The 15,054-nt window shown below is 45.6% G+C and overlaps 1 protein-coding gene across 1 annotated transcript in view; it reads right to left on the bottom strand.

The window, feature by feature from the left end:
• SLC22A18 (solute carrier family 22 member 18) overlaps window positions 1-15,054 on the bottom strand; it is an 83,625-nt gene that overhangs the window by 13,159 nt on the left and 55,412 nt on the right. Inside the window, exon 9 of the mRNA XM_063117170.1 lies at window positions 1,211-1,312. Coding sequence (XP_062973240.1) covers window positions 1,211-1,312 — 102 coding nt within the window. The remainder of the gene's footprint in view (window positions 1-1,210; window positions 1,313-15,054) is intronic.

The following is a 15,054-nucleotide window of genomic DNA, read 5'->3' as shown; positions in this document are numbered from 1 at the left end:
TACTGTTCTGCAACTATTCCACAGACCTCTTGAACGGATTACAGTTTGAGAACCTCTGTCTGTGGATATAACTAGACTGTGGTCTCCAAAGTTAAGTGACACTTTTGCCTGGATGATTGATTCCAGAAGGATCAATTTGGACAATCTGCCAAACTATAGTCTGGAGGATTGGCTAAGGTCTGGAGGACTGGCAATGTTCCCGTTTTCCTTCTCCCATGTAAATTCTCTCACCTGCTTCCAAGTTGTGAGACATCCAAATAGTTTGCTGCAATGCTTGAATCAGGCCAACTGCAATTAGTGGTAACCTCCAAAGTGGGTTTGCATGGTTTGGAGGTTATTGGTAATCCATAGTTGCCAAGATATCTGTAAGTTGCTGTGGTTATCACACCTGGAAATGAAGGAAGGAATTTGCGCAGGAGAGAGGAGGAGGGAGATGGGAAAGGGTGGAGGGACTCCTCAATTCTGTAGTATGTTCCCAATCTTCAAGCAATGGTTTGGAGGATCATTGAAACTGAACCTTAATAATGTGGTTAGATTGACTTTTTGCCCTTCTGGCTAATATAATGCAAGCAGAAAAGGGTTGCTTTATATGGTCCTTACCAATGTGACACATTTGAGAAAGGTTCAGGAAACCCTATCCCTGGAGGAGAGATGAGTGAAATAATTTCCCCCTTGTTTGTCCCAGTTGTACAGTGATAGGAATCAAACTCCTGTGGTTGCCCCAGAAGCTTGGTAGGGCTGTTGTTTTAGTCATAATAGCAAAATCCCTGTGAGAAAATGGATGCAGTGTGAACTAAGAAAACTAGTGAAGAAGTGGCTACTTATCTCAGTGCACCGACATCATTTGCAGAAGTAATAATCTCAGCTCTACTGACCAAGAAATGGAATTCCTCTGGTGGTAGGATGGCTGCAGGCCCACATAGTTCTCTTGTCTTCAATCACAAGAGATAGGTTAGTTCCCAATATGGATTTTTAAAATCTCTTTGGTTTCTGAAAAGTCACGGGTCTGGTTCACTCATGCATGTTCATCACGACAACTGCTGCAGGTGTGAATGGAGCATCACCAATATAGCCCCACTGGTAGAACATTCAGATAACCTCACATGACATCAAACACAGTACTTGTCATACACTGAGCTGCCCATCCCAAAGTGGACAGTATTCAAGGACAGCCTAATCAGGTGATGCCTTTGCTTGCCCAGAGTCTTACCATAGCAATGCCCACTCCACACAAAACTAGGACACTCAACCTGAGCAGGGTCCTCTCTGTGTAGCAACTCGTTAATCTTCCAAGTACCAGGCCCTGAATAACCTAGGAAAAGAGGAGAGAACAGAGACAACATCAAATTCTCAGATGCTTCAATGTTAAGCAGAAACCCAAACTGATGCCCATTTTCTTGGTAGAAAGAGTAAAATAACTATATAAATAAAGATGGCCCACACTTTTTAAGGGCACAATCCTATGCATGCTTAGACACAAAAAAATATCTTCAACTCCTAGTATTCCCCAGCCAGTATTGCTGAAGGGATGCTGGGTGTCGCAGGACTTTTTTCTGTATAAATGTGCATAGAGTTGCAAACTCTTAGTTGTTTTATTACATTTTGGTGTTTTATTGGGAATTGTTTTAGCTATTTCATATTTTGCTTGTTTTAATCATTTCGTTGCAAGCTGCTTTGGGTCTTTTAAAAGAGAAAGGCAACTAAGAAATAATAATAATAATAATAATAATAATAATAATAATAATAATAATGGCACAGTAGTGAGACCCAGAAACTCAGCACTGCATTTGTATTACCAACTTGTTGTGCTTGAGCAACATATGTTTATACTGAGCGTTAAGCTCATTTTTCTTCTACAACATTGGGATGATAGTATAAGGAGTGGAGGGGGGGGCTAAGAAAACCTCACCCACAAATGAATGTATTGGAATGCTAATGCTCTATAACAGCTTTCTGAACCTAGTGCCCTACAGATGTGTTAGGCATTCATTGGGAATGCTGGGAGTTGCAGTCCCACAAAACTGGAGGGCATTAGGTTCGAGAAGGCTGGTCTACATTTGAAGCAGCTTTGGGAGGAGACACTTTAGAGTGGAGAAGTTGCAAAGAGGGATTCTTAACCCTTCTTCTGCTCATTTCTTCTCTGCCCTGTCCCAAACCCATATATCCACCCCATGCAGGGTTCCAGGCGTGGTTTGTTTGTTCATGTTTTGAATCACACGAGGAAGCAGCAACTGTGGGGGCATTTTAAGCAGAGGAGTGGTAGGCAGGAAAATGGTTAAGTACCCTCTTTCTCTACTCTAAATTGCCCCTTGCTGAAATGTTCTCTAAAAGGAAGAGGCCTTCAGAGTTTTGTTACATGCATTTGCAAGCAATGTTGACGTAGGGCCCTCAGATTTAGCAGGGACTTAGCAGTGCAAGCCACGGAAATGCACAGTACGCTCTCTCACACACTCTCTTTCTTTGTGTATGTATGATGGGCACATGAAAGAATTGTATATGACACACTAGTGGATACGGCCTTAAGCACTGTCTGGATGGGAGGCCACCTGGGAGATCTTTGAAAGAAGATCAAGCTACAAGGTGTAGGAAAGTAGGAAGTGAATAACTATAGATGACAACACCACTTAATCCCTTAAAATAGCACTTAAATGCACAGAGCTCTTGGGAGGTTCTTCCTAGGGTGTGCCATTTCACTACGAATAATTATAGGGCTCTTAGTTTAATTTTATTTTTCACCCACCCCGAGGGATGGTTCCCAAGGTTCATAGACTTGCTTTCTAACAAGCCCAGTTCCACATGGACATTACTACAGTCCAAAGGGTACAAGACCCTGCTAATTAAGTTTGGCAGCAGGTGATCCACAAGAATTGCTGGGACCATGGGAAACCTCCTGGGTTTGGTTGCCACGCGATCCTTCTTGTGCTTGATCGCTGCATGAGGTTGAGTTGCAGGTATGTCACAGGTTCCTCCAAAACTTTAGTAACTGATGAAAGACACAACTCCCTTCCTGGCTGGCATCATGTTATGAGTCTCCCTGTATTATTCAAGCTTCATTTCACTTTTAACACTGGGTTAAAAGGTCTGCTAGCATGATGAGACTTTTAGCCTACCCTCCTGCCACTTGCAGTCCCCTGCACCACCTGAAAATCTGCTCCAGAATGATTCTCAGCACCCGCCCAGAGCAAATTGTGAGGATTCATAGGGGCTTCAGGGGGAAGGGGGAATTACTTCTCTCCTGGTTCCACTAATGGGACTGCTTCATCAGTACAATGACGTGCTAAGACAGAGCGAAGCCTGCTCTTACAGCTGAAACTGTGCAGCCGCTACTATTCTGAGAAAGGTTGCAGGTTTCTTCCAGGAAATGGAAGACTGTTCTTACTCTGGACTCTGCACCTGGTGTGAGCCCTGTGCCCTACTTGTTGCTTTGGGGCTTTGCTAGACCTACTGACGCGACGGGGGAAAGCAAAGCCCCGTCACGTCCGCCATTTTTAAATTTTTTTAAAGGTGCCGGATGCAGGAACACTCCTGCACTTAGGTAAGGCCCTTTTAAAAAAAACAACTTCTCCCCGCTCCCCATCCTTGGCCATGAGTCCCCCCCCTCTCCCGCTGGCTTCGTTTCCCCTCCATCCCTGCCAGCTCCGTTGTCCACCCACCCACCTGCCCCCCCGCCTCTGATCTCCCCCCCCTCCCCCGGGCTCCAATCTTCCCCCCATACCTCCCCCGGGTTCCACCGCTTGTCCCGGCTACTCACGAGTAAGCACGGTAGCCGGGAAAAGTGGTGGAACGAGCTAGACGCCCGCAGTCTTGGGCTCAACCTGAGGCCGTGGGTAATACTGGGCCAAAAGAGGTTCTGGTTAGCCCAGGCCGAAGGAGGTTTTAGCCCTGGCTGACCCCAGGATCCCCTGTGCGTCATCTGGATGCACAGAGGTGAGCCCGGGGTCAGCCTGGGCTGAAACCTCCGTCTAGCAAAGCCCCATCTGTGGAGAAAGGGGGGGTGGCTACCTGCCCCAAGAGGGGAGGACCAACATCAGTGATGACAATGGGATCTGCCCTCTAACTATGCCCACTTCATTAAACCCAAACAGAATCCTCTGCTGACATACAGACAAAAAACTATGGTGATGTCGAAGCAAAGCAAAAACATGCTGTAAACTGACACATTGAAAATGTGCAGCTTCACAGTGAATACTCCAATATGGCTGCAGATTGGTGGCTACATTGTATATACAACAGGAAGCAAACATGCAGCCATGATGGGGTAAGTACAGTGTATAGACAAGCCCCTGGATTCAACCCATTAAAAATAAGTTCTTGGAAGTTGTGCTCTTTATATATTTATTTGATATTATTATGCTCTTGCCTATACATAGCATGTGTGCAGGAGTGCTTATCCAATTGTGTTTTTATTAAACACCTAATGAATAATAGAAGAACCACTTGTGGCTTTGAGTACTTTTTGGTTCACTTTATACACATATGATATGCACACATATACAAATATAAATTGGGGTGTGCTCTCTCACACTGCTACACTGGAGTCCTCATGTAGTAAGATCCTTCCCTTTTTCTCCTTTAAAAAACCTTTTTTATTTTTCATATCTGCGAACAATTTTATACTGCTTTCCCTTCCACGCAAAACAAAGATGTTAGTAAACAGAGAAAGCTGTCACAAGCTGCATCACAATGACAGGTACATTACACAACTATCCATCTGTAGCACAGTTCATAACCCAACAACAAACCATGGGTTTTCTTCATGGGTTGTTTGCGGTTAACAAACCATGGCTTGTTATCATGGCTGGGTTCAGACAACACAACAACCCACATTTCAACAGCAACCCACCGTTCAATGACAACCAACATGCAACGCATACTCTCAACCCTTGAGTGTGGGTTATTGTGTTGTGTGAACCCAGTCACTGAGTATACACCAACAAAATACTGCCCTATCATCACTGGAAAGGGGAATTGAATCAGCAAGAGTTCAACTACAATCAAAGGGACATTTTTGATTGATTGAGCAGGGACGGCTATCCCCAGTAGCAATCAAACCTGCCTGGATTCCTTATCTATCTATCAGATGAAAGGGGACAGGTGGATAAAGTGAATCATCACCTGCAGGAGAGGGAGGCCCATTGCCCGGGGAGGAGACAGTGCTTGCTCTTGCTGTTGCTGCTGCTGCTGCCATCACCACCACCACTGCTCTTCCCTGTGGACTTTCTGCCTGACAGACTGCCACTCCTTGCAGGCCCAGGCCCCCCAGGTACTAAGCCAGCTGCTTGGACAATTTCCACCATCCCCCCTCCCTTCCTTGGAGGGATATATAAGATAGCTGGCTGAGGGGGCCTAGGAGAACTATCATCTGCAGGAGAGGGATGTTTTTAAATTTTTGTATATTGTTTTTAAGTGTTTTTATCCTATGTAAACTGCCCAGAGAGCCTTGGTTATGGGGTGGTATATAAATGTAAATAATAATAATAATAATAATAATAATAATAATAATGAAAGTGTGTGTGATGGTCACATCACATGTCACACATTTCCCTACACAGAAGCAATCTGAACAATTAAATGCAGCAACAAGAGCACTTGTCATTCACTTCAAACAATATGCTTGTTTGCATACAGAGATTATCTCTGAGTTGGGGAAATGTAATGTGGGAAACAGCCTCGAGGCTTTATTCTGGCCAGCTGGTTGTAGCACATAAAGCTTCTAGCTATTCCACAGACTGTGGACGGGGTGGGTGGGGCCCTCTGAACACCATTTCCTAATCCATGCCCAGACTTGGAGGCTATGGATCAGCTGCAGGCAGCAAAAATGACAGGGAAGAAGAAGCTGAAGGCAGATAGGGGAGCTAGGATAATATGGGACTGTTGTTTTATTGCTAGCTCCACAGGTCAGAACTGAAGCTCCTGATGAGAATCAAGTAGGGCACAGGGCTCACACCAGGTGCAGAGTCCAGAGTAAGAACAGTCTTCCATTTCCTGGAAGAAACCTGCAGCCTATTGAGACCTGATCTCCAGGATTAATGTCACAGCAGTTTGCATTCTGGGAAATTAGTGTTTTGTGACTGGCCATGCCCACCAGGCAGCCATTATATGGCAGCCATTTTGTGAGTGCACCTTCAGCACTGTCTCAAAATTCCACATGTGCACACAAATCCCCCAAATGTTCGGGATCTCTGGTCATTAAGGGAAAAAAAGTAATAGGAATGTAAAGATCTCTCTCTCCCTCTCCCTGACTTATTCCTGGGAAGAACATAGGTTTCCATGATTGCACTTGCAGTTAATTTTACTTAATTGCATCATATTTGTGATTAATATGGTTGATCACACATTACAACTGAAGGGAGGAAGAATCTCTTATTAATGTGTCAGTACCTAGGAATGTGACATTACTATGCACACCAGCCTTTATGACCTTATCAGTGCTCATTTTAAGGCACAAGTGGAAAATTTCCAAGAGTAAGTTTACTACTTTTTCTTTGGGCAAAGTCCCTATGCCTTTAATAGGGGTATGATCGAACAAAGAGTCAACAGGTGAAGATTTTTCTAAACTTCTAATTAAGCTTATACACTGCTCTTCTCTCATGTGGTCCTCAACGCAGCTTATAAGAAGTGCTTCGAAGCATAAATCATCATATAGCATAAATCATCATGAAAATAACCTAAGTGAATAAAAAATAAATTACGTTGCCTCTCACTGTATCTCATTCTGGCAAAACAAATTTGACTTGTTGAAGGTTGCTTAGTGCATCCTGGGGGAATCTACATGTGGGGAAAGCCCTGCGGTAGCTGTGGATCTGTGCCCCGTTGCTTAGACGATGCAGGTGCAGCGGGGCTTCCCTATGATGCTGCAATTTGAAAAAGTCAGGGATTTACCCTGACTTTTTCAATGGGAGCGATCTCAACACAGCATTTCTTTCATGAAATGTTGCGCCACGGCCAATCCAGGGCCAACACAGGGGTGGAGCCTGGTGGAAGGCGACCAGCAATTGGTCGCCTTCCATCAGGAAGGGGGGGCAGCTCCAGGATCTGGATAGCCACCCAGAAACTCCACGCTCCCTCCTCGGAGCTGGGATTACCCAATGCCTGCCCTGGGAGAGGGAAAGCAGGGGGTTGAGGAGGGAAGTGGCGCCAACTCGGCACCATGAAGACAGCCCCCTAGTTAAATCATAGAATAGAGTTGGAAGGGGCCTATATGGCCATCGAGTCCAACCCCCTGCTCAATAAAGGTACAGGAGCCCTGTCCAAATAAAAGGTAACGATCACAGCTTCCTCCACAGGTGGGGAAGTGATCATACTTTCCCCCCCAATTAGCTCCTCTTTAGCCTTCACATGCAAAAAGAATCTCATTAAGCAAAACCATTGTGCAAGCTCCTATTTTTACAGGCACTGAACGGAAATTGGGTGTTGAACTCTTACAGAGATTACAGGTTCTCTCCCATATCACCTGACTTAAGCTGGGAAAATGAAGGGAGACAGTGAGGTGAGAGTGCTACCGAGAACCATAGAATAATAACTGTGCAACACCCAAATGTTGGCCTCTGGCCATTTCAGTGTAATTCTATGCCATTATATGGGCTGCTGCTGAATAATCACCATTTAGAATCAGGCTGTACATGTTCTATTGCAAGCTCAGACTCTTGAAACCATCATTAACACAGTGTTACAAGTAATTTGTGGTTCGTTTTCATGGAAGGTGGATAAGTAACATCCAGTTTCATTCTATCAAACACCTCTTTGCAGTCACTGCCATTTTGCAACTTTCCACACCACCTATTGAGATCTCAAGGAACTACCATGAAGGCCAGTTACTGCTGGAAAGAATTACCAGCTCACATGAATCACACCTGCTCATCCACCAGGTATTATCTGAAGGGGTGGAGGTTATGCCACACTCCAGGCATTTTATGAGCTCAGTGTCACTGACTCAGCAATGGTACAGTTCATCGGTAGGATTACACATTCTGTGTTGCCCAGACGTTCTCATATGGCCCATACGAGGAGAACAAGACTGCTGGTCTTTTCAGACTTCAATGATCCATACCTTGAAATGATCCCTGGGAAAATATTTTTGTGTGGTAATGATGTTGAAATTTTCTTTTAGCAATCCATAGCTATTTCCTGTTGCATATGGTCTATTGTCTATCGCACTATGGGATTAATGTGCAGACAAAGATGTATTAAAAATGCATTTGGTGAATTGGTGAATACAACCCCACACGATTGGAATACAAAGGCCTAATCTACACCAGCAGAATATTGCACTATGGGCATGTCTACACCTAAGGGTGTAGTGGGAGGGAGGAGGAGGACTGTGGACTTACCTGCTTCCGCAGTCCTCCCCCAGTGTCTATTCGGTTGCGCAACATCCTGCTGAACTCCATGCCCCAACCCACCCACCCCGCCATCCCAGGGATGGTGAAATTGCTGCCACCCCACCTCCATGGGCACAGAGCCACCTCACACAGCTCCATGCCTATTTAAGGACCTGGGAGGCCATGCCCCACCAGCTGTGGTCCTTGGGGTTATCCCAGGACCACGGAAAAACCAGGAAGTCCCTGGTTTCAATTATCCTGGGGAAAGTCTGTGGTCACCCCTGGTTGACCCCAGTATCCCCATTTGGATGCACAGGGACATCCTAGAGATGACCCCAGGATAAATGAATTATGTAGACATGCCCTATGAAAGCGGTATATGTCATGTGTCAACGGCCCCCAACAGTTGTTAGTGCACTTCAATACCACTACAAAGCAGTAGTGTGGCTTCTGCCTTTTAAATACCACTTCCATACTGCTTTCATAGTGCAATATCCTGCTTGGTGTAGATTAGGCCAAAGGTTACATATGGGTGTTTTTTCTAACAGGAGTGGGTGCAGGCAATTTGGCTGTGGAGGTGAGCTGTTTCCCTTGCTTTCATTCCTCAAACAACAAGCGCACAACCTCTGAATTGAATGCTTATTGCCTCTTCTACCACCTTCCACTGTATACTAGTAGGAGTCTCCAACCTTTTGGGGGCCAGGGAGGAATTTTGAGAAAGTGTCTTGGTGCCATCACAAAATGGCTGCAATGGGAGTGCCGGTTCACAAAACATAAGAACATAGGAAGCTGCCTTATACTGATTCAGACTGTGGGTCCATCAAGCCCAGCATGGTCAACAGTGACTGGCAGCAGCTCTCCAGGGGGGAGTCCACACACCGTTCTGAAGGCGCCCCGAAGCCCCTTGAGGGTGCCCCGAAAACGGTCGTGTAGCACATACCTTAATCGTCCCCAGAAGAGGCGGAAGAGGAGGCGTGCTTCGGCAGCGCAGACTGCGGGCGGGCTGCTCCTGGCTCCATTTTCCTTTAGCCAGCAGGCCCTGCGAGAGCTCCCAGCAGCGGGGCAGCGGCGGCGGCTCCTGCGCGGTCCCAGGGGCGTGGGAGGCATCCTCCCCTTTCCTCGCCCGTCGGCTCTCTTCCCTCCCACGACCCAGCCCCGCTGCTGGGAGCTCTCGCAGGGCCTGCTGGCTAAAGGAAAACGGAGCCAGGAGCAGCCCGCCCGCAGTCTGCGCTGCCAAAACACGCCTCCTCCTCCTCTGCCTCTTCTGGGGACGATTAAGGTATGTGCTACACGACCGTTTTCGGGGCGCCCTCAAGGGGCTTCGGGACGCCTTCGGAACGGTGTGTGGACTCCCCCCAGGGCTTCAGGCGGGAGTTTTTCCAGCCCTTCCTGAAGATGTTGGGGATGGAACCTGGGACCATTAGCACATATGCCCTACCACGAAGCTATAACCCCCCCACCCCTGGTATTCATGTTTACTATTTATGCCCTGCCATAGTTGTCAGTTCAAAATATTTTCACTGAGTGTTTAAAACTGTATTGTGGAAAAGCCAAAACAACCCCCAAGTGTGACCAGCCCTGCTGCAGTAGACATAGTCAATTTATCATGACCACTGCCATGTGCAGCAGAAATGTGCTGGGGAGCAAAGATCTACGGAGGCTCCCAGATACAGAGAAAACTGTCCTTCACAATGTACGCTCCCTGCAGGAAACACCATTGCAGCACTGGTGTAGCTGCAGGAAATGGCTCTCAGTAATACTTACAATAACCTGAAGATATGGGAGGGGCAAACCTGAAAGAGAGTGCTTGGTCTAAGGCAAGGATGGTCGAACGTATGGCCTTCCAGATGTCGTTGGACTGCAACTCCCATCAGCCCTAGCATACATAGCCAATGGTGAGGAATGCTGTGAATTGCAGCCCAAGAATATCTGGAGAGTCACACATTCCCAAAGGTGCCCTGCCCTCTTAAATCTGGTCACTCTGGTATAGCTCCTGCAGCTTTAACTGTTGTGATGAAGAGGGAATTTCATCAGGTTCTCCATATATAGAAATGACACCTGTTGGAATTCCCTTTTCTACGCAACTGTTAAAGATACAGGAGCCCTGTCCTCCTTTTCATATGGTCACCCTAGTTCCACACTGGCTGTGCTTCCCAGGCTGGGACTCCTCTTGGTCCTACTGTGCTTGCCTTTGTAACATGGCATCCTTTGAAGTAGCGTGAACAGAAGGTTTTCTTTACCTTAACAGGAATCTGTTCTGTCATCAATACACAAAAGAGGAAGGAAATAGTTTGCAAGTGACATAACAAGAGCCGCCCATGGCTATGTACACAAGCTGCAGGTGAAACAACTTTGTCTTTGTCTTTGGTCAAAGAGAGATAAGCTTCTGAACCTGCAGTGGAAATATTTAATTGGAAACTCCCAACAAATACATTCAAACAGTGAAATCTGTCTCTTCCCTTCATGTGCCATTAACAACGGCTACTGTGCCATAAATCAGGTTGATAGTTTCAGATGTGGACATAGGAAAATACACAGTGGGGATCAACTTTAATCTCCTGTTGGGAAGGAAGCCAGCCTTGGGAGGTCCCTTCAATGCAATTATTAATAGATAATCTATCAGTTTTCAGACATGACACCTCCGTATATGATATTCATAAAAGCTGAAAAGGCATGCAACAGCTTGCATGTTTAAGAGTCTACCAGAATTTAAGACAGGGTGGGTAACGTGTGGCTGTCCAAAGATGCTGTTAGACACAACTCCCATCACCCTTCACCTTTGGCTATTCTGGCTAAGGCTTCTGGGGGATGTGGTCCAACAGCATCCAGTTGCCCATCCCTGATCTAAGATATCAGGTTTTTTTAACTTCATTTACTTCTAAAAATATTAACAATATCAACATAATTTGTTCAATATTAGTCCACAGAACACAATACAGATACCAGAACGGCTAGAGAGGTTGGACAGTTGGTCTCCTGTCAGGTCTACACAGTAGTGAGCAAGTGGATAATAGAAGTCAGCATTGCTTGGTCAAAATGAGTGGATCTGTGGCTATCAATGGGGACCATTCATCTGGTTTTGAATTTGTCCCCAAAGAACTGCTTGATGAGAGGTCTTTTCCATGGCATGCAACAGGAGATTGCTACAACCAAGGACATCTGTGACCAAGACTAAAATGTGGCTTTCCAAACAGCTTTTGTCAATATTAAGAACTCAGTTCTAAAAATAAATGGAAGGATGTTGACATGCACACATACAAGTGTGTATATAGCATAACTTCTTGTCCCAGCCAGATCAAAACCCTGTCCTAGCAAGATCACGGAAAGAACAAAAACAACAACTATTCATTCTAATTTGACAGATGATTTGTAGGATGTTGAAACTCTGCAACCAGAAAATGGAGCAAAACCAACCAATATTCATTCATGTCCACCATACTCATTTGCTGACAAATGGCAATGTTTTCATCACAAGAACTCAGAGTCAATTCTCTTGCTCATTTGCTGTGTTTCACAGAATCAAAGTGTTTGAGGGGAGCTTGGAGACCATCTAGTCCCATCCCCTGCTTAATGCAGGAAATTCAGAGCTAGAGCATCCCCAGCGGATGGCTGTCCAGTCTCTGCTTGACGACTTTCAGTGAGGAAGAGCCCACCCAATCCCTCTCAGGTAGTTGGTTGTGTTGTCAAATTATTCTATCTATATATTTCTCCTAGTGTTCAACCGAACATTCCCCTCTTGTAGCGTAAGTCCATTAGCTCTAGCCTTACCTTTTGGGGTGGCAGATCACAAGACTTTGTCTCTGTGACCATAAACTGGGGATGAGACAGCTGCTGGTCATCTGTAGCATAAGGCCACACTAAAATGTGGGTGTTACCATGCACATTCATGACTAATGACAATGGGGAGGAACAGGCCTCCCCACATGGACAGGCATTGCTGATGACTGGTTCTCTGCACACTTGCGGCTGCCCTATGGGGAGTTTATAACCAGTCACCAAAGAGAAAATTGTTTTCCTAGTCCACCCTTAAATGGGTTTATTCAAGGTACCTGCCAAGTTTGAGCCCAGACTCAGACCCCTAAACCTAGGGTAACCATATGAAAAGGAGGACAGGGCTCCTGTATCTTTAACAGTTGTATTGAAAAGGGAATTTCAGCAGGTGTCATTTGTATACATGAAGAACCTGGTGAAATTCCCTCTTCATCACCACAGTTCAAGTGCAGGAGCTATACTAGAGTGACCAGATTTAAAAGAGGGCAGGGCACCTGCAGCTTTAACCATTGTGATGAAGAGGGAATTTCACCAGGTTCTCCATATATACAAATGACACCTGCTGAAATTCCCTTTTCAATACTACTGTTAAAGATACAGGAGCCCTGTCCTCCTTTTCATACGGTCACCCTACCTAAACCTATTTTCAGCACCACAGCTCAATCCCAGCACTAGGCTGGCTAGATGTCCTCTTTTATACTGGAGAGTCCTCTGTTTGAAGGGCTGCTAGAGGACTGTCCTTCTGTGTGAAAGGCCACCCTCTATTTCAAGGCCTCTCCCATCCAATTGTACTTTAAAGATAAAGATCTGTAAAAATTGTAGCCCATCAAGAGTTAGCACCTAGACAACAGGGTGAACCGGGAGGCACACAGGTCATCTGATCACAGTCTTCCACACTATGATGAGATGTCCTGCATTTCTATTTAAATTATAATAATGTCTAAATATGTGTCCATACATATAAATTAGCATATGCACATTTTATACAACTCACTAGCTTCTCTTGCCCTCTTCTTTGGTGATGCATTTTCTCTTTTTTGCTGATTTATAAGCAGTTGACCAGCTGAAACATCATCACCATCACCATCATCATCATGATGCCTTTTTTCCTCCAAGGAACCCCAAGGAAGCGTACATAACCCTCCTCCTCTTCATTTTATCCTCACAACAACCCTGGCCCCCATCTTTACAGAGGCGCTTTGGCACGGAAAGGAAGGCAAATGCGATTTTTCTGGCCTGCGCTTCTGGAAAAGAAAACAAACAAACAAATGGGGGGGGGGAGGAACGGGGCTGTTTCTCCCCCCCTTTTTAATTTTTTTTCTAATCTCTATCTGCAGAGAAACATATAATAAAAATAAAAAATAGGTGGGGGGAGGAATGAGGCAGCAGAGGAGGACGCGAGAGGGACTGGGAGAAGCACTTCTCCTCCCTCTGGCTGCCTCGTTCCTCCCCCATTTTTATTTTTATTATCTGTGGAGCTCCGCAGATAGAGATTAGAAAATTTTAAAAAGGGGGAATGGCCCCGTTCCTCTCCTTTCCCCCGTTTTTATTTTTTGTACTTTTCTAGAGGTACGGGGCTGCCCATGGTGACCATTTGGGGGCGGCATGCACTCTGCCGCCAAAAAGTCAGGGTAAGTACCTGCCTTTTTTGGAGCGGAATTTCCAGGGCTTGTCCCCGGATGGCTTCGCAATGGCGGCTGCATCATGTAGATGATGTGCCGCTACTGTGAAGCAATCCCGGGGCAAACCCTTCGTGTAGATGTGCCCCCTGTGAGATAGGTTGGGCTGAGAATCTGACTGGCCCAAAGTCACCCATTGATTTTCCATGGCCAAGTGGGGATTAGAACTAGGATCTCCCGACTCCCAGTCCAACACTTTAGCCACTACACCCCACTGTTAGGTAATAAAGTGTGACTGAGCATGTGCAGAGCACATTTCTTGTACTTTTGAGTAATCAGTACCAGCCTCAAAACATCTTCGATTCAGGGGGAAATGGCTCCTCCCATGTGAGACAACTTGAGCTATGCTTCCGATATCTCTTTGTCCTACTATGAGCAGCATCCAACAATGTCATTCCATAAACTATAGTGCTAGCAGAGCTCTGCTGAATCCTTCTCTTGTGCAAATGGTTGCGCAAGTGTAATGTGCAACAGGTTGCACAACCGCTCGTGCAAGCATAATGCGCAACTGCGTTGGCACAAACATAACTTTTGGTGGGTTCTCCTCTTGCGCATAGTTAGGAACCTAGTTTCTGCCAGTGCAATATCATTGGTGCTAGTGGAACGGCACAGCTGAATATTGCCCTAAATAAATACTAACCAGCTATTGAAACTAGTACCTTGTGTTAAAAGACAAGGAACAGGTTTGACTGGACAGCTGAACTCACATTATTAAAATGGGGAGCTCAACTACACAGAGCTCCATGCGCCTGTAAAAGCAGTGACACAGATGTACGTTGGTTTGTTTGGCCAGACTTGCACATGTAAAACATTACGGTGCAAAACTTACTGAAAGGCGTGGAGGCTGTGCTGCATCAACAGAACTTGGTGGATTGGTTCCTTCAGCTTACAATTAAATTTTATGCTCAGCTGAAAAAGAAGAGAGGCTGACTGAGGCTGTACACTCAGCACCTCTCTTCCTTCCAGAACCATTCAGTAATAGCTTGTTCCCTCCAGATGTTTTGCTGGAAGCAGTGTCTATATGGCAAGAAAACAGAGAATTGGCTCATATTTAATTAAGCCTCAAGCCCCAAATCTCAGCTTTCATTCCACCCAGTGGTGGATTTAAAATAAATGTTTAATTGCATCCAGGTGCAGGGGAAGAGGGAAATAACTGTCCTGGGTTTTGTCCCCTTTTCTTTTCAAAAAAGGTTGGCTTTCAGCACAGGTAAGAGGGAACTCGCTGTAAAAGATTAAACATTTTAATTTAAACAGTGCAGGCACAGTGGGATAGGTGTGTCCTT

The sequence above is a fragment of the Elgaria multicarinata genome, chromosome 2 (genome assembly GCF_023053635.1).
Source record: "Elgaria multicarinata webbii isolate HBS135686 ecotype San Diego chromosome 2, rElgMul1.1.pri, whole genome shotgun sequence".
Taxonomy (NCBI): domain Eukaryota; kingdom Metazoa; phylum Chordata; class Lepidosauria; order Squamata; family Anguidae; genus Elgaria; species Elgaria multicarinata.
This window is presented reverse-complemented; position numbering and strand designations above follow the sequence as displayed.